This window comes from Peromyscus leucopus, chromosome 8a (genome assembly GCF_004664715.2).
Source record: "Peromyscus leucopus breed LL Stock chromosome 8a, UCI_PerLeu_2.1, whole genome shotgun sequence".
NCBI classification, from domain to species: Eukaryota; Metazoa; Chordata; class Mammalia; order Rodentia; family Cricetidae; genus Peromyscus; species Peromyscus leucopus.
In genome coordinates this window covers 51,979,673-51,992,416 of record NC_051085.1, presented here as the reverse complement: position 1 = coordinate 51,992,416, position 12,744 = coordinate 51,979,673, and the positions used below count along the sequence as shown (strand labels likewise).

General features: G+C 45.6%; 1 protein-coding gene across 2 annotated transcripts in view; it reads right to left on the bottom strand.

Annotated features, from left to right (window-relative positions):
* Positions 1 to 553: 553 nt before the first annotated feature.
* Positions 554 to 12,744, bottom strand: part of Pacrg (parkin coregulated) — a 479,746-nt gene continuing 467,555 nt past the window's right edge. For both annotated transcript variants that reach the window (XM_028866656.2, XM_037200309.1), the window contains exon 5: positions 554 to 912. In XM_028866656.2, coding sequence (XP_028722489.1) covers positions 752 to 912 — 161 coding nt within the window. In that variant the 3' untranslated portion in view covers positions 554 to 751. The remainder of the gene's footprint in view (positions 913 to 12,744) is intronic.

The window sequence follows — 12,744 nt, the reverse complement described above, 5'->3', positions numbered from 1 at the left end:
TGTATAGCGCCAGCCTCACAATTGTGGAGCAAGGATGCCAGCCAGCTCTCTCCTTAGAACTGTGATGCAAACTTAACATTTCTCACTTAACTCTTGACTCCAGACCCTCCCCCGGACATCTCACCTGCACCCAAATACGAACTGCAAAGGCCCTGAAGCCCAGATCACTGGTTGGCCAGAAACATTAATTGCAGTTATAGCTGAGGTTATAACAGGCTGCAAACATTTCCTGTTATAATTGGAATACAGATTCAACAGTTTTATTGAATGTCAAAGCACATTATTCCACACAGCTGCTGGAGAGGCACCGCTGGAGTGATGCTTCTCTTCCACGACAGACACCTAGTAAGCAGTCAGCACAAACTCTTCCTTACAGCCCCCCCCCCCATATCCCCTCAGGGCAGGCAGACACAGCACAGCCACTGCTGAACCGCATATGAAAATTATAGTTTTTTATTGTCTATACAACTGAAGGTTTAACTCGGACTCCTGCCTCCATCTGAGCTGGATAAAGAAGCAATTCTCCTCGTGGAAAAATAAGCACAGTACACTATTGTAATCGAAGAAACAGGCACTATTTATGTATCAGAAAGCCTTGCTCTCAATGGGGCTAACAGTCTGATGGCCCAGAAGCCAATAGGTTTGCAGCTGTAGAGGAAGAGCTGTACAAGTCACAAGTAATGAGATGCTAGGAGCGGCGGGGACGGATGGTTGTGGCACCGGGGGAGGACCCCCTCCTGCGGCTGCCCTGTCAGTTCAGCAAGCACGACTCGTAGGTGGGCACCATGTACTTGATGTTGATGAAGGCGTCCTCCCCGCCATAGCGCTCGAAGGCTTCCAGCGTCTCCTGGATCAGGTCGCCAATGTTCTCCCTCTTCTGCTGGCTGTAGTCGATGCCGTCTCCGGAGTTCACTGGTTTGGGCAAATAAACAAAGAGGCGGTTATTTCCAGGCAGTGGCCCCGAGCGTCCCCCCCGCCCCCCCACACGCAGGCCAGGCATTTCCCATTTCCCGAAGGCCTGTTAGGAGACACTGGCAGGTGACGCCTTCACCTTATCTTGCTGAAACTTGAGGCTGGTGGAAACGCCACAAAAGTACCAAACCTCATATGATGGTGATGCCATGCCTGAGATACTAGCATCACCGTGAGTTTGAGACTAAGCTGGGCTACCTAATAAGATCCCTTCTTTTAAAAAGCCAACCAACCAAGAAACCAACCAACCCATGAAACCAACAAGAAAAACCACCAAATCCCAGGGCAGAGCTGGTGAAAATTAATCTAAAATAAAGAAACAAAGTGAGAGGACCATGTGACGAGGCCCCTTTCCAGTCAGAAGATCTCTTTGTCCACTGATCACAGAGTGTTCCCTTGGGTCTTGGTTTTGTCCAGCGCAAGCAGCAGAGGGAACTGTCTATGGTTAGACCAGGCAAGGGGCCTCACATGGCTCACAATGGGCAGGAGAAAGACAGACTCTGCTTAGAGCTGTGCCCTGTGTCTCTGCTGCTTTGTGCACACGGCGAAGTCTCGCTCTTGAGGATTAGGGACCCCAGAGTCCTGCAATGACTCCCAGCACTTTGCTGTTTATGTGCTCCGGAATGACATGATATTTGATGACCCATCTTAGGGTCCTGGCACACCAGGGGTCAGTGCTGCTGCCGGCGCTGGAGCTTGCTAGTCCAGAAGAGGCCTGACTGCTGCCCAGCCTCTCCCAGCCTCTCCCAGCCTGCAGCTAGCTTCTGTGACTGTCTTACTGGTGTCAGGGAGGAAGCAAGTCTAGATGTCCTTGGCAGGCCTTGAACCTGCACCTCAGACCTCCCACTCAATAAACTCAGGCTACAGCTACTCGGGTGAAAGGTTCCCGATAGTCTAGACTGTGAGATGTCTGGAGAACCACAGTTCTGACAGAAGGACACCCCCTGTGCACCCTCCAGACTCTAACACTTCTACACAGTGATTACACACTTTCTGCTGCATCCACAGATTTCCAAGGGCTTTAGTGTCACTGTCCCTGGAAGGGAGACGTTATTGCCTCTGGAGAAGCAGCTCACATTGCCTGGTGACACAGAAAAGGGCAACAAGCTGGGCTTCTAGGAGCCAGAGGGATGCAGATGTGAGCTCAGGCCAGCCTGAAAACTTGCACCTCACAGAGGAAGGGCTTATTCGTCCATACCGCAAACACGGGCTTCAAATGTTTACCCCGCTGGAATGTAAGGGCAGTGGAGGTTACAGTGATGCTTCAAAGTTCTTATCCCCAGTTATGCCGGGACAAATCAAAAAGACAGGGTAATGGTTCAGACCAGAGCAAAGATAACCATGGCGGTCCCACACAACACAGACAGACGCTTCTTTCACTTTAGGTCTCCCCAGAAACTTCTAGAAGAACACCACTGTCTTAGATGATACAGAAAAAACAGATTGCCATTCCGATCGGTTTGGTTGGAGGGAGTGAAGGCAGGTAGAAATACACCAAATTCGCAAAAACAGTCTTCCGACTGTGACACATATTAATTTATTCCATAAAGTGAACTTACAAAGGTTTACAAAACTGAATGCAATTAGGTGATTTTTGCCCCCATGGTGGGCCCCTTTCCATCACATTGTGCATGAGATTTAAGTCCATTTAAAGTCTGACTCATAACGTGGCTGGTTATTCAAAATGTCAAACACATGGAACACATTCATGAACATTGTTCCGAACAATATTTATGGTGTGAAGAGAATATTTATCATCAAGAGAGAAGCATTGTAAAGACTAGTCATAATTTTGGAGAAAGCATAAATATCAGTAAATAATGTCAGGCTTTATCATTATCATCATCATCATCATCATCATCATCATCATTAAAGGTTGACATGGCGCATCCTGAGAAGAGAGGGTACATTTAGGAATGGAGAGCATGAGGGGTTGTCTGGAGGAGAGGGTCCCCGGGTTGAACTGGAAGAGAAGGATTCGAAAGGAGATGTGTGAGTTGGCAGAGGTGGGTGTGGCTACTGTTCGATGGAGGTGTGTGGGGAAAAAAATGGTCCTAAACAAAGTCAGAAGGGGACCAGGAAACAAGGTAACAACAGAGTCAGGCCAAGCTACAGGGGAGGGGATGCTGCTGTAGATAAGGCTGACAGCTAAGTGCAAGTGTATCCTTAGGAATGAAGTCAATGTCCTAGGAGCCCATCTGGAGTGGAAAGAATGCCCCAGGGTGCCTCCGACCATTCTCTGTGTCCTCCTTCCTCCCAAATGACATTCCTCATCAGCATCAGCTCGTGGTCTCTCACATAGTTAGGGAGAACTTGGCAGGCTCTATTTGCCTCGGACGGTCGAACCTGCAGCACCCTCTGCCCCACGGACACCTGGAAAACAAAATTGGTGATGCAGGGCTGTGACAGCCTTGATACAGCTCCTGCTAGACAAAGATCCATGTATTAACCACTGGTAAATAGCGCCTTTTGTTGTGCCCCAAAGGTCAAGGGCTGAATGGGTCACAGGACAGGCACATTTTCCCGATGGAGCCGAGGGAGTTTGGGAAGTCTGCACACAATGGGGAGCGCAACACACCCTGTTTTCCACTCCCTTTCAGAGCGCAGCAGCGACAAGCAACACTTTATTCCATGTTCTTACTTTCTAAAAAGTATTTAACTGTAGGAGTGGCTCAGTGGTTTCTTTCTGTTTCGCACTGTGTAGCAACCCCAGTGATAAAAGGACAGAGCAGAATAGAGGTTGTTTGTTCAGAGGGCAGTTGGAGTGGCACTGTTTCGTGGTTGGAGAATGGGTATCACGGGGGCCGAGGAAGACCAAAAGGCAAAACAAAAATCAAGGGCCTGCGGCTTGTTTCGCATGCTGTAATGATGACAGGGCAGGCTAATGTCGCGCCGTGTTGACGGGCAGGGGCTGATGTGATCTCACTTTGAAACTGCACTGTTCTCAGTGTCTTGAGAAGCAGGAATGGAGGGGACTCCTTTGAGCTCCCTGCTTTAAATGCAGACAACGCCACCGGAAAATATGTTTGTGAGAATAGGGCACTTAAAACAACAATAACAGCAGCATCAACCAGGTGGTTATTTACAATTGTCAGTTCTGGTTAGGAAGATGGAGTTTCAGTGTAGGAAGTGGGGAGTCTATGTTTCGATGGCTTGGGAGGGACACTGATGATGGAAAAGATAACTTTTATTTATAGCTAAACATGTAGGGCACATACGGAGGGCATAAGCCAGGCTTCGTGCCCCGTAAGAATGGCATGCAAATAGTTGAACAAGGGATGGGGAATGTTCTTAGAGATGCTGGCATGCAGGAGGCAGGCGACGACCTCCCCGAGGCAGTTCCCAGTTCCCAGTTCCCAGTTAGTTGAACTGCGTTTAGCACTTTGAATGTTGACTCTTCTCTGATTATCTGAGCAATCTGCTTCAGGATTAAAGGCATTCAAAAGTTCTCTCCTTGCTCATTCCTTTGAAATGATCCTGCCCCTGATTCTACGTCTTGTTCTTCTTCAGGTCAGAACAAGACAGGTGTGTACTTCCTATATGCTCACGGATGGCATCTTCCTGGTTAAAGAACTCAGTTCATGCCTGAGGAGCAGCTAACCCTTCACGGAGGGCCACGGCAAAGGGCAGTTATGTAAGACACATTTACATTTCACAGATATCTGCTACTTGGTGAACGCTGGCCAGCAGCAGACGGGGATCATGCAGAATTTTGATAAAATACCTCCAGTGTGATTTCAACTTCTAGACAGTAGGAGCTTCGTTCTTTTGCTTTATTTATTGCCACCATTATACACACAAAAAGGAGCACAATCAGAGGCAAGACGTTCAAGGCAGGAAGGAAGGCCAGCTTTGCTGGAGCGAGCATGTTCTTCTGAAGCCAGGTTTGGGATTGCCTTTGAAGCCTTGCTCCTTGGGCCTGAGCCCACCCTTGGCCTTGGCGGCGACGGCAGCTACTGTTACAGGGTGTTCTTTGTGCACAGGGAAAGCTCTGCTGGGCCTGGCAGGACGAAGGGACATGAGAAGACATCGGGCCCTTGCCCCGGGGTTGGGGTGTGTGTGGGGTGGGGGAAGCTCACCAGCTGGGTGAGGAACTCTCCTAGGGCTGCTCTTCGTACAGGACAGATGAACCGGCACCCGTGGGAACACACGCCACTCGTGAATGCCAGCCTCACTGTCCCCTTGTTGGTGTCCTTTTGCCGTCCACTGGATGTGTGCTCTGAGAGAACTCTGCCCCACTTGCTTTCACTGGGTGCCCAAGGGAAAAGCCATAAGGATGTGTGTGGATGGCTCAGAGAGAGTTCGATTCAGATTTGGGTTTTTCTGCTTTGAATGCTGTTTTTGGAAATACTCTTTAATGGTGAATGCAAAGAGTCTCATGAACAGTCACAGCCCCTGTTATTCAGAAATAAAAGCCTTCTTTAGGTCAGGACAAGCATACAGGAATCAAATAAAGGCTTGCTCCAGGTCCTTCACCAGCACACCAAAGGCATGAACCCTGTCGGCTCTTTCTGGCATGACTAAGGTAATGAACAGTCCCACCCTAGGAAGGGAGCTCCCTTCACCTTCGTTCACGCTGACACGTCACAGCGAGGAGACAAGATCGCATGGCTGGGAGCAGGGTCACCGGAGAAGACGACCAAGGCATTGCCTGCCCACCTCCCCCTTTGGGCCTGCAATGGCCAGTCAGGCGATGCCTCACACACTCTGTGAGGGTCGGGAGAAGAAGGTGATGGGTGAAGGGATGGCGAGAAGGCTCACTGGCCACCAATCCCCTGGTGACCTGAGTTCAGTTCCTGGGATCCGCATGATGCAAAGAGAGAACTGACTTCCACAAGCTGTCTTCTGACCTCCACGTGTGCCACGGCACACATTTACCTTCACACGTCAAAAAACTAAAATTGAAAATAAAAATAAGCATAATAAAAATGCTAAAAGAAAACAAGAACAAAATTCTGGATGAGGGCAGATGGCAATGATGCCTAGACTCTTGTTCCTAATCTCTCCTTGCCCAACTTGCCAACTTGTAGAAATTTCTGGATTTATATAACTCAAGTCTAATAACGAAGGAGATTGGTGTTGCCTTCCAAGCACCGGGTAGCCCTTTAAGTAACTGAGGAAATCAGAAGTATGCCAGGGATAAAGAGAGGCGTAAGCACGCAGAACCGAGCTGGCCTTCACCCTGGGCAGCACCAGTCACAGAGGCAAACTGGCAAGCTCGCGCACAGCAGAGGCTGAATGGCAGCTGCAATGTGAGCTTCGAAATACAGAGTGCTTGAACGTGACTCCAGGCCAAATCCAGATCGAAGCTTTCCCCAGGGAGGGCGTGTTCATCAACATGAAGCAAACTGCCAGAGTGCCCTCGAACACCGAGGCCCCGGGTGGCATACTCGGCCTCCAGCAAGGACTCCTGTCTGCGGTGGCTGGGTGAGCTTGCTGAAGTGACGCGGAGCAGAATTTAAAACACACCAACAGAAGGAATGAGGTTGATTCTGGGTCAGAAAAGGAACTCAAAAGTCCCTGCGACCTGTCTGGATGTGGTGGCGTGCCCCTGTAATTCCCACGCTCAAGAAATAGAGGGGGAGGCAGCAGGATTATGAGTTCAAGGCCCGTCTAGGCAATAGGGAAATCCAATAAAAGAAAAAGGCAAAGACTTGTGATTTCACTTCTTTATTTGTTCGTTTCTCATGGCGTCAGTCACAGTTAAAGGAGCTGCCCTCCTCCTTTAGTGGCTTGAGGTGACGTCATCAGGAGATGAAGAGCGCCCAGGGCCCAGGTGCAGGCCTCTGCAGGTAAGCTGGGCAGACTTTGTAGCAAATGTCACTATCAGAGATGTTTCTTTTGGACACCGAACCAAACTGTAGAGTTTCTGTTCTATGCAGGTTCTAAGTGATACTTTGCTCCGGGCTTGCTGGATTTAGCACTGGAAGATTGAGAAGGCCAGAATGGCAATTTCCTGTTTGTGATAACTGCTACTTAAGGGGTATCAAGTTCAGTGAAGTAAAACCCAATTTTTTTAAAAGAAGTTTATTTAAATGATAACTCCCAATATTAAAAAATGCCAGTCTAATAATAAAAAGATAATGTAATGTTTATGAATTTAGAAAAGGTGAGTTTTGAGTCATTTTTCCTTTCTTTTGAGATGGGATCTCATTATATTGCCTAGGATATTATTTATCATTTAAAATAGTTTATTAATTCTTTGAGAATTTCATTCAGTGGACTTTGATCATATTTATCCCTCCCCAGAAAGCTCCTCTCAGGTCCATCCTCTTCTCTACCTACCTTATTTTATGTCCTCTTTAAAACACACACACACACACACACACACACTCACACACTCATACTCACACTCTCTCACACACACACACACACACACACACACACATACTCACACTCTCACACTCTCACACACTCACACATGCACACACTTGCCTGTGCAGACTCCTCAGTTAGGGACAGGACTTCCTGTCTACCTCCCAGCTTTACACTGGGAGTTTCTCCTTATCCATTGTATGAAGTGGGCCTTAAATCCAATCAGAAAGTGGATTAATTGATTGATTGATTGATTGATTAATCCCCTGACATTTGCACCACCACCGCACCAGTGGGCATGTCCTGCCAGAGCAGTCAGTCCTGCGGCTTGCAGGACTCACAGACGGATAAGGCTGATACAGACTTTCTCCTCCAGGAGCATGTACAGCACCTTTCAGCACTATGGAAAAAATGGCCAACAGAGACAAAGCATCCTGGTGAGTATCAGCACAATTTCTCTGTTTTACGACTTAAGTAAGGTCTTAGGTCTTAAGATCTCTGTTATCCTGCCCTCCCACCTCATGTAACCCTCCCTGACCCCTTATCTCACCCTCCCCTTTATACTGGCACAATCTATCTCCCCTCCCTTGAGAACCCCCTTCCCCATGTCCCCTTACTAGTTTCCTGACCTTGATGGGTATTCCATATGGACTATGTTATGTGTTAGATATGAAACACACATATTTAAAGATCAAGATAACATTCACAGATGAGAGAAAACATGATATTTGTCTTTCTGAGTCTGGGTCACTTCAGTCAGAATAGCTGTTTCCAGCGCTATTCACTTACCTGTGAATTTCTTAATGTCATTTTTCTTAATGTCTGAATAATGTTCCATTGTGCTCATGTACTGTATTTTCATTATCCATTCAGTTGTTGATAGACATCTAGGCTGTTTCCACTTCCTGGCTATTGTGACTAGAGCCGCAGTGAACAGGCATAAGCAAGTGCTCTCTACGAGGATTTAGAGAATGTTGGAAATATACTCAAGAGCAGTTCAGCTGGGTCATGTGACAGATCCATTTCCAGCTCTTTGAGGAACGTGTACAGTGACACACAGTTTGTACTCCTACTAGCAGTGAATGTGTGTCCCCTGTCCTACATTCCTGCCGGCATCTGTAGTTGGGGCAATAATGCCATTTACGATAGCAAAACCAAAAAATAGCAACAATAACAACAACAAAACAAACAAGCAAACAAACAAGCTCAGGCAGTACAATGAAAACTTTAAGACACTGAAAATGTTGAAAAGTTACCGGAAGAGGAAAGATCTCCCGGGTGCATAGATTGGTAGGATTACTATTGTGAAAATGGCCGGTCTATCAAAAGCAATCCCCAGATTCAACTCAATTCCCATCAAAACTCAACACAATTCTTCACAAAATTGAAGATATAATCCTAAATTTCACATGGAAACACAAAAGACCCAGGATAACCTAAACAACCCTGAACAATAAAAACAGCGCTAGAGGTATCACGACCCCAGATTTCAATTATACTACAGAACTATAGTCATAAAACAGCCCGAGACTGGCATGAGAACGAACACAACAACCATTGGAATAGAACTGAGGGTCCACACATAAGTCCATAGACCTACATCCACCTGGTTTGGACAAGGAAGCCAGCCTTACACACTGGACAAAAGACGCATCCTCAGCAAACGGTGCTGGTCAAACTGGACGGCTGCAGTGGAAGAACATAAGTAGATTCTTCTCTCTCAAACCAAACAAAACTCAACTACGAATGGATCAGGGATCCTAGCCTAAGTAAGACCCAATGCCTAGAATCTGACAGAGGAGAACACAGAGGATGTGCTTCAGCTTACAGGCAAAGGAAAGGCCTTTCCAAACAGAGCCCTGGTAGTTTAGGCATTAAGACCAACAGCTGACAAATGGGATCTCATGAGAGCCAAAAGCTGCTGTACAGTAAATGATACCATGAATTGAATGAAGAGGCAGCCTGAAGAATGGGAAGACATCTTTCCAGCTACACAGCCATATGTGAATAGCATCTAAAATATTAAAAGGACTAAGCAAAACAAACATCAAGAAAACAAACAACCCAATTAAAAAATAGGACATGGAACTAAACATTCTCAAAAGATGACATACAAATTGTTGTGAGGTATACATAAAAATCTGCAGTATTGTGGAAATGCAAATAAAAACTACTTTGGGATTTCGTCTTACCCCAGTCAGAATGGCTAAGACACACACACACATACACACACACACACACACACACACACTGACAAATCTAAGGCTGGTTTTGAACTCTGAGGCTTATCAATTCTCTTCCCTTAGCCTCCTGAATGCTGGAATGACTAGGTGAGGCTGAGTTCCTTTCTCTTTTAATTCCAGTGATGAAGGAGGAGAAGAGAGATGCACACAAATATGTTTATCTGTTAAAAACATTTCAGTAACTAAAGTATCAGAATTTGTTTTTGGCAGAAGTCGCTCTTTATTTGATGTCAGTTTGGTTTCCTTTATATGAATAGCTTTCTCTGTTCTAGAATGAGAAGATGTCCTTCTCTGGAGTTTGGATAATTATGGGGGAGATCACTGTGAGTCCTGGTCTGACCTCTGAAGGTGGGGGATACAGAAGCAAGGAAGTGCCCGGGGAACTGGGGTAAAATTCACTTTCCCACACTGAGTAAGGGGAGTTGGCTTTGGGGCGATGGTTGAGGTTAACTGCTTTCAGAACCTTCAAGAAATGTTGCCTTTCACGTTTTAAAAAACTACTGTTATTTTCTTGCATTACAGGCACTTGGAAGACACTGATCTTTACCTCTTTAATTATGGCTATGTGTCACCCTTTTGGGAATTCTCAATGCTTCTGTGCCAGAGGCCACACCCAGGCACCGCTTCTTCCACAGACTTTGCATCCCGTTGGAGACTGTACCCTGAAGGATGACTCTGCAACGGATATTTCCAAAGTCTTGGTTTGTGGTGTGTGAATCAAAGCTGTGATAGTTTTGCAACCAAAAACTTTTAATAACCAAAGCAGCTGGCATGCTGGAGATGCCCAAGGGCTTAAATCCTTCAATCTTCTCAGATCTTGTTGACATTAATGAAATTCACAAGGTCTCTTTCCTCTGAAGATGAAAGCTTTGAAGCACACCCTGGGTGCCCAGCTGGGTGTCCCATTCTTCATCTCCCTGACTCCGAAGCTGGGGACGAATGCAGGAGGCTGCTGAGTGTGTGCTGAGTAGTCGCCAGTCACTTGTGGAACCGAAACTACCATGGGTCTTGGCCAACAGCCAGTTCAATACCTAAATCTTCCTCCCCTAGACAACAGATGTTTCTAAACAACTGTCATTTTCCGACAGCAGCCTAGGCTTAATTCTTGAAGTTCTGGTGTATGGGAGAGGGCACTAGGCCCAAGCAACACAGTCTCGGAAAATGCCTCAGTAATTGGGGACATAGGGAGAATCTGAGAGGAGTTCTGGAGAAGGGAAAAACATGATCAGAATGTATTGTATGAAAAATTTTTTTTCAATTAAAAATAAAATTATCAGTAACTTTGCAGCTGTTTACTCCAGAGAAGGCTGCTTTTTTTCAACCTTACTCACTGCCTGTGTTTAAAAAGGGATGGACCTTTGTCTTTTCATCCTAATACTGCTCTTTACATTTCAGCAGAATTTTGGAGAAGCACTGTGAAATGGCCATTATTCAACAGACAGCTCCTATGTTCACAACAGCATACAGTTCTTCAAAGTAATTCACAAATACCGCCAACATCAAGTTCAGTTTTTAAATCAAGTTCTGAGAAAACTTGAAGGGAACAAATGTTTAGAAAATTAATTCTAGTTAAGCAAAAGAACACTGTCAAAATCAAATTATTTGTTGACACAATACCAAATGTTATTCGAGTCCATGATTTCAATGTCCATATGGCTTATTAGTCCTTAATATAGCATATTTCTTTTTTACATGTCCAGTTGAAAATTGTGGTCAAGACAAGAAAAAAGGCAAATTGGAGTCTTCGTTGATTAATGACTGTTTTCATGTAGACATCCGTCATACTGAGAAAAAACATGGGTGAATTCACCAGTTTATCCCTATCTGGGATAAAGATATCTAGATAGTCTCTTGCCAGTGAGGGGAGCAGAGTCCAAGCTTGGGAGGTGAGAAATGATCCCTTTTCTTACTTGGACAACAGGATTCAATGAGTAGACATATTGAGAAAGGTGTGGAGAGTTACAAATTCTCTGCCTCACATCTACTCTCTGTAGCTGGAAGTTTTTCTGTGGTCCACCCAGTCCCACAGCCGCTCAGACCCCAAATAAACACGCAGAGGCTTATATTAATTATGAATTGCATGGCCATGACCTATGGCTCAATTTTCTTGCTAGCTAGCTCATAAATAAACTCAGCCCATTTCTTTTTCTTTCTTTCTTTTTTTGTTTTGGTTGTAGGTTTTTCTAAGATCTCTTATTTATTTATTTTATGGATGAGTGCTCTAATTGCCTGTATGCATTTACACCAGAAGAGGGCATGAGATCCCCGTAGAGATGGTTGTAAGCCACGGTGTGGTTGCTGGGAATTGAACTCAGGACCTCTGAAAAAGCAGTCCATGCTCTTAACCGCTGAGCCGTCTCTCCAGCCCCCAGCCCATTTCTATTAATCTGTATGTCGCTACATGTTCTGTGGCTTTACTTGTGTGCCATTACATGCTGCTCCCTGGATGGCGGGATGGCGTCTCCTCCACCTCTGCCTTTCTTCTTCCTGTCTCTCTCCTGGATTTCCTGCCTGCCCATAAGCTGCCTTGCCATAAGCCAAACAGTTTTATTTACCAACCAATCAGAGCAGCACATATTCACAGCATACAGAAAGATATTCCACAGCACTTCCCCTTTTCTTTCTACTCAAAAAGGAAGGTTTTAAATTTAACATAGTAAAATTACATATAATAGAACAGTTATCAAGCAAGAATTACAGTTACAATATCTAGTCTATTTGTATTTGGCAAAGATAAAGAAAATATTTTATCTATCCTATATTTGTGAGTCTAAAGTTCATATCTAACTTATCTTTCATCATAACTAAGGAAAATTATAATCATCTAGTCTTTAACTACATCAAAGACTTCAGAAGGATATAATATTACCTAAGTAAACAGGAAATGCATTGTAAGCAACTTCCAAAAATCTAGAATGACAGAGACAGCTGGCTGCCTGGACAATCACCCACAGTTCCTCTGCAATATTGGGGCATCCATCTTCAGCCCACAGGCCTAGAGTCTCTCAGTTGCTTCTTACTCCTCACCTGCTGTCTCTGGAGTAAGAACAGCAAGAACACAGTGTCTCTTCCCCATGGTAGGTCTTTTAAGACAACGGCTGTGCGAGCCGAGTACTACTCTCGCTTCCCTCCATGGAAAAGAGAAGTGGTGTCTGGACAGGTGAGATGACTGAGCAGTGAGGTGAGCCGTAGGTGACAATGAGGTCCCGACGGG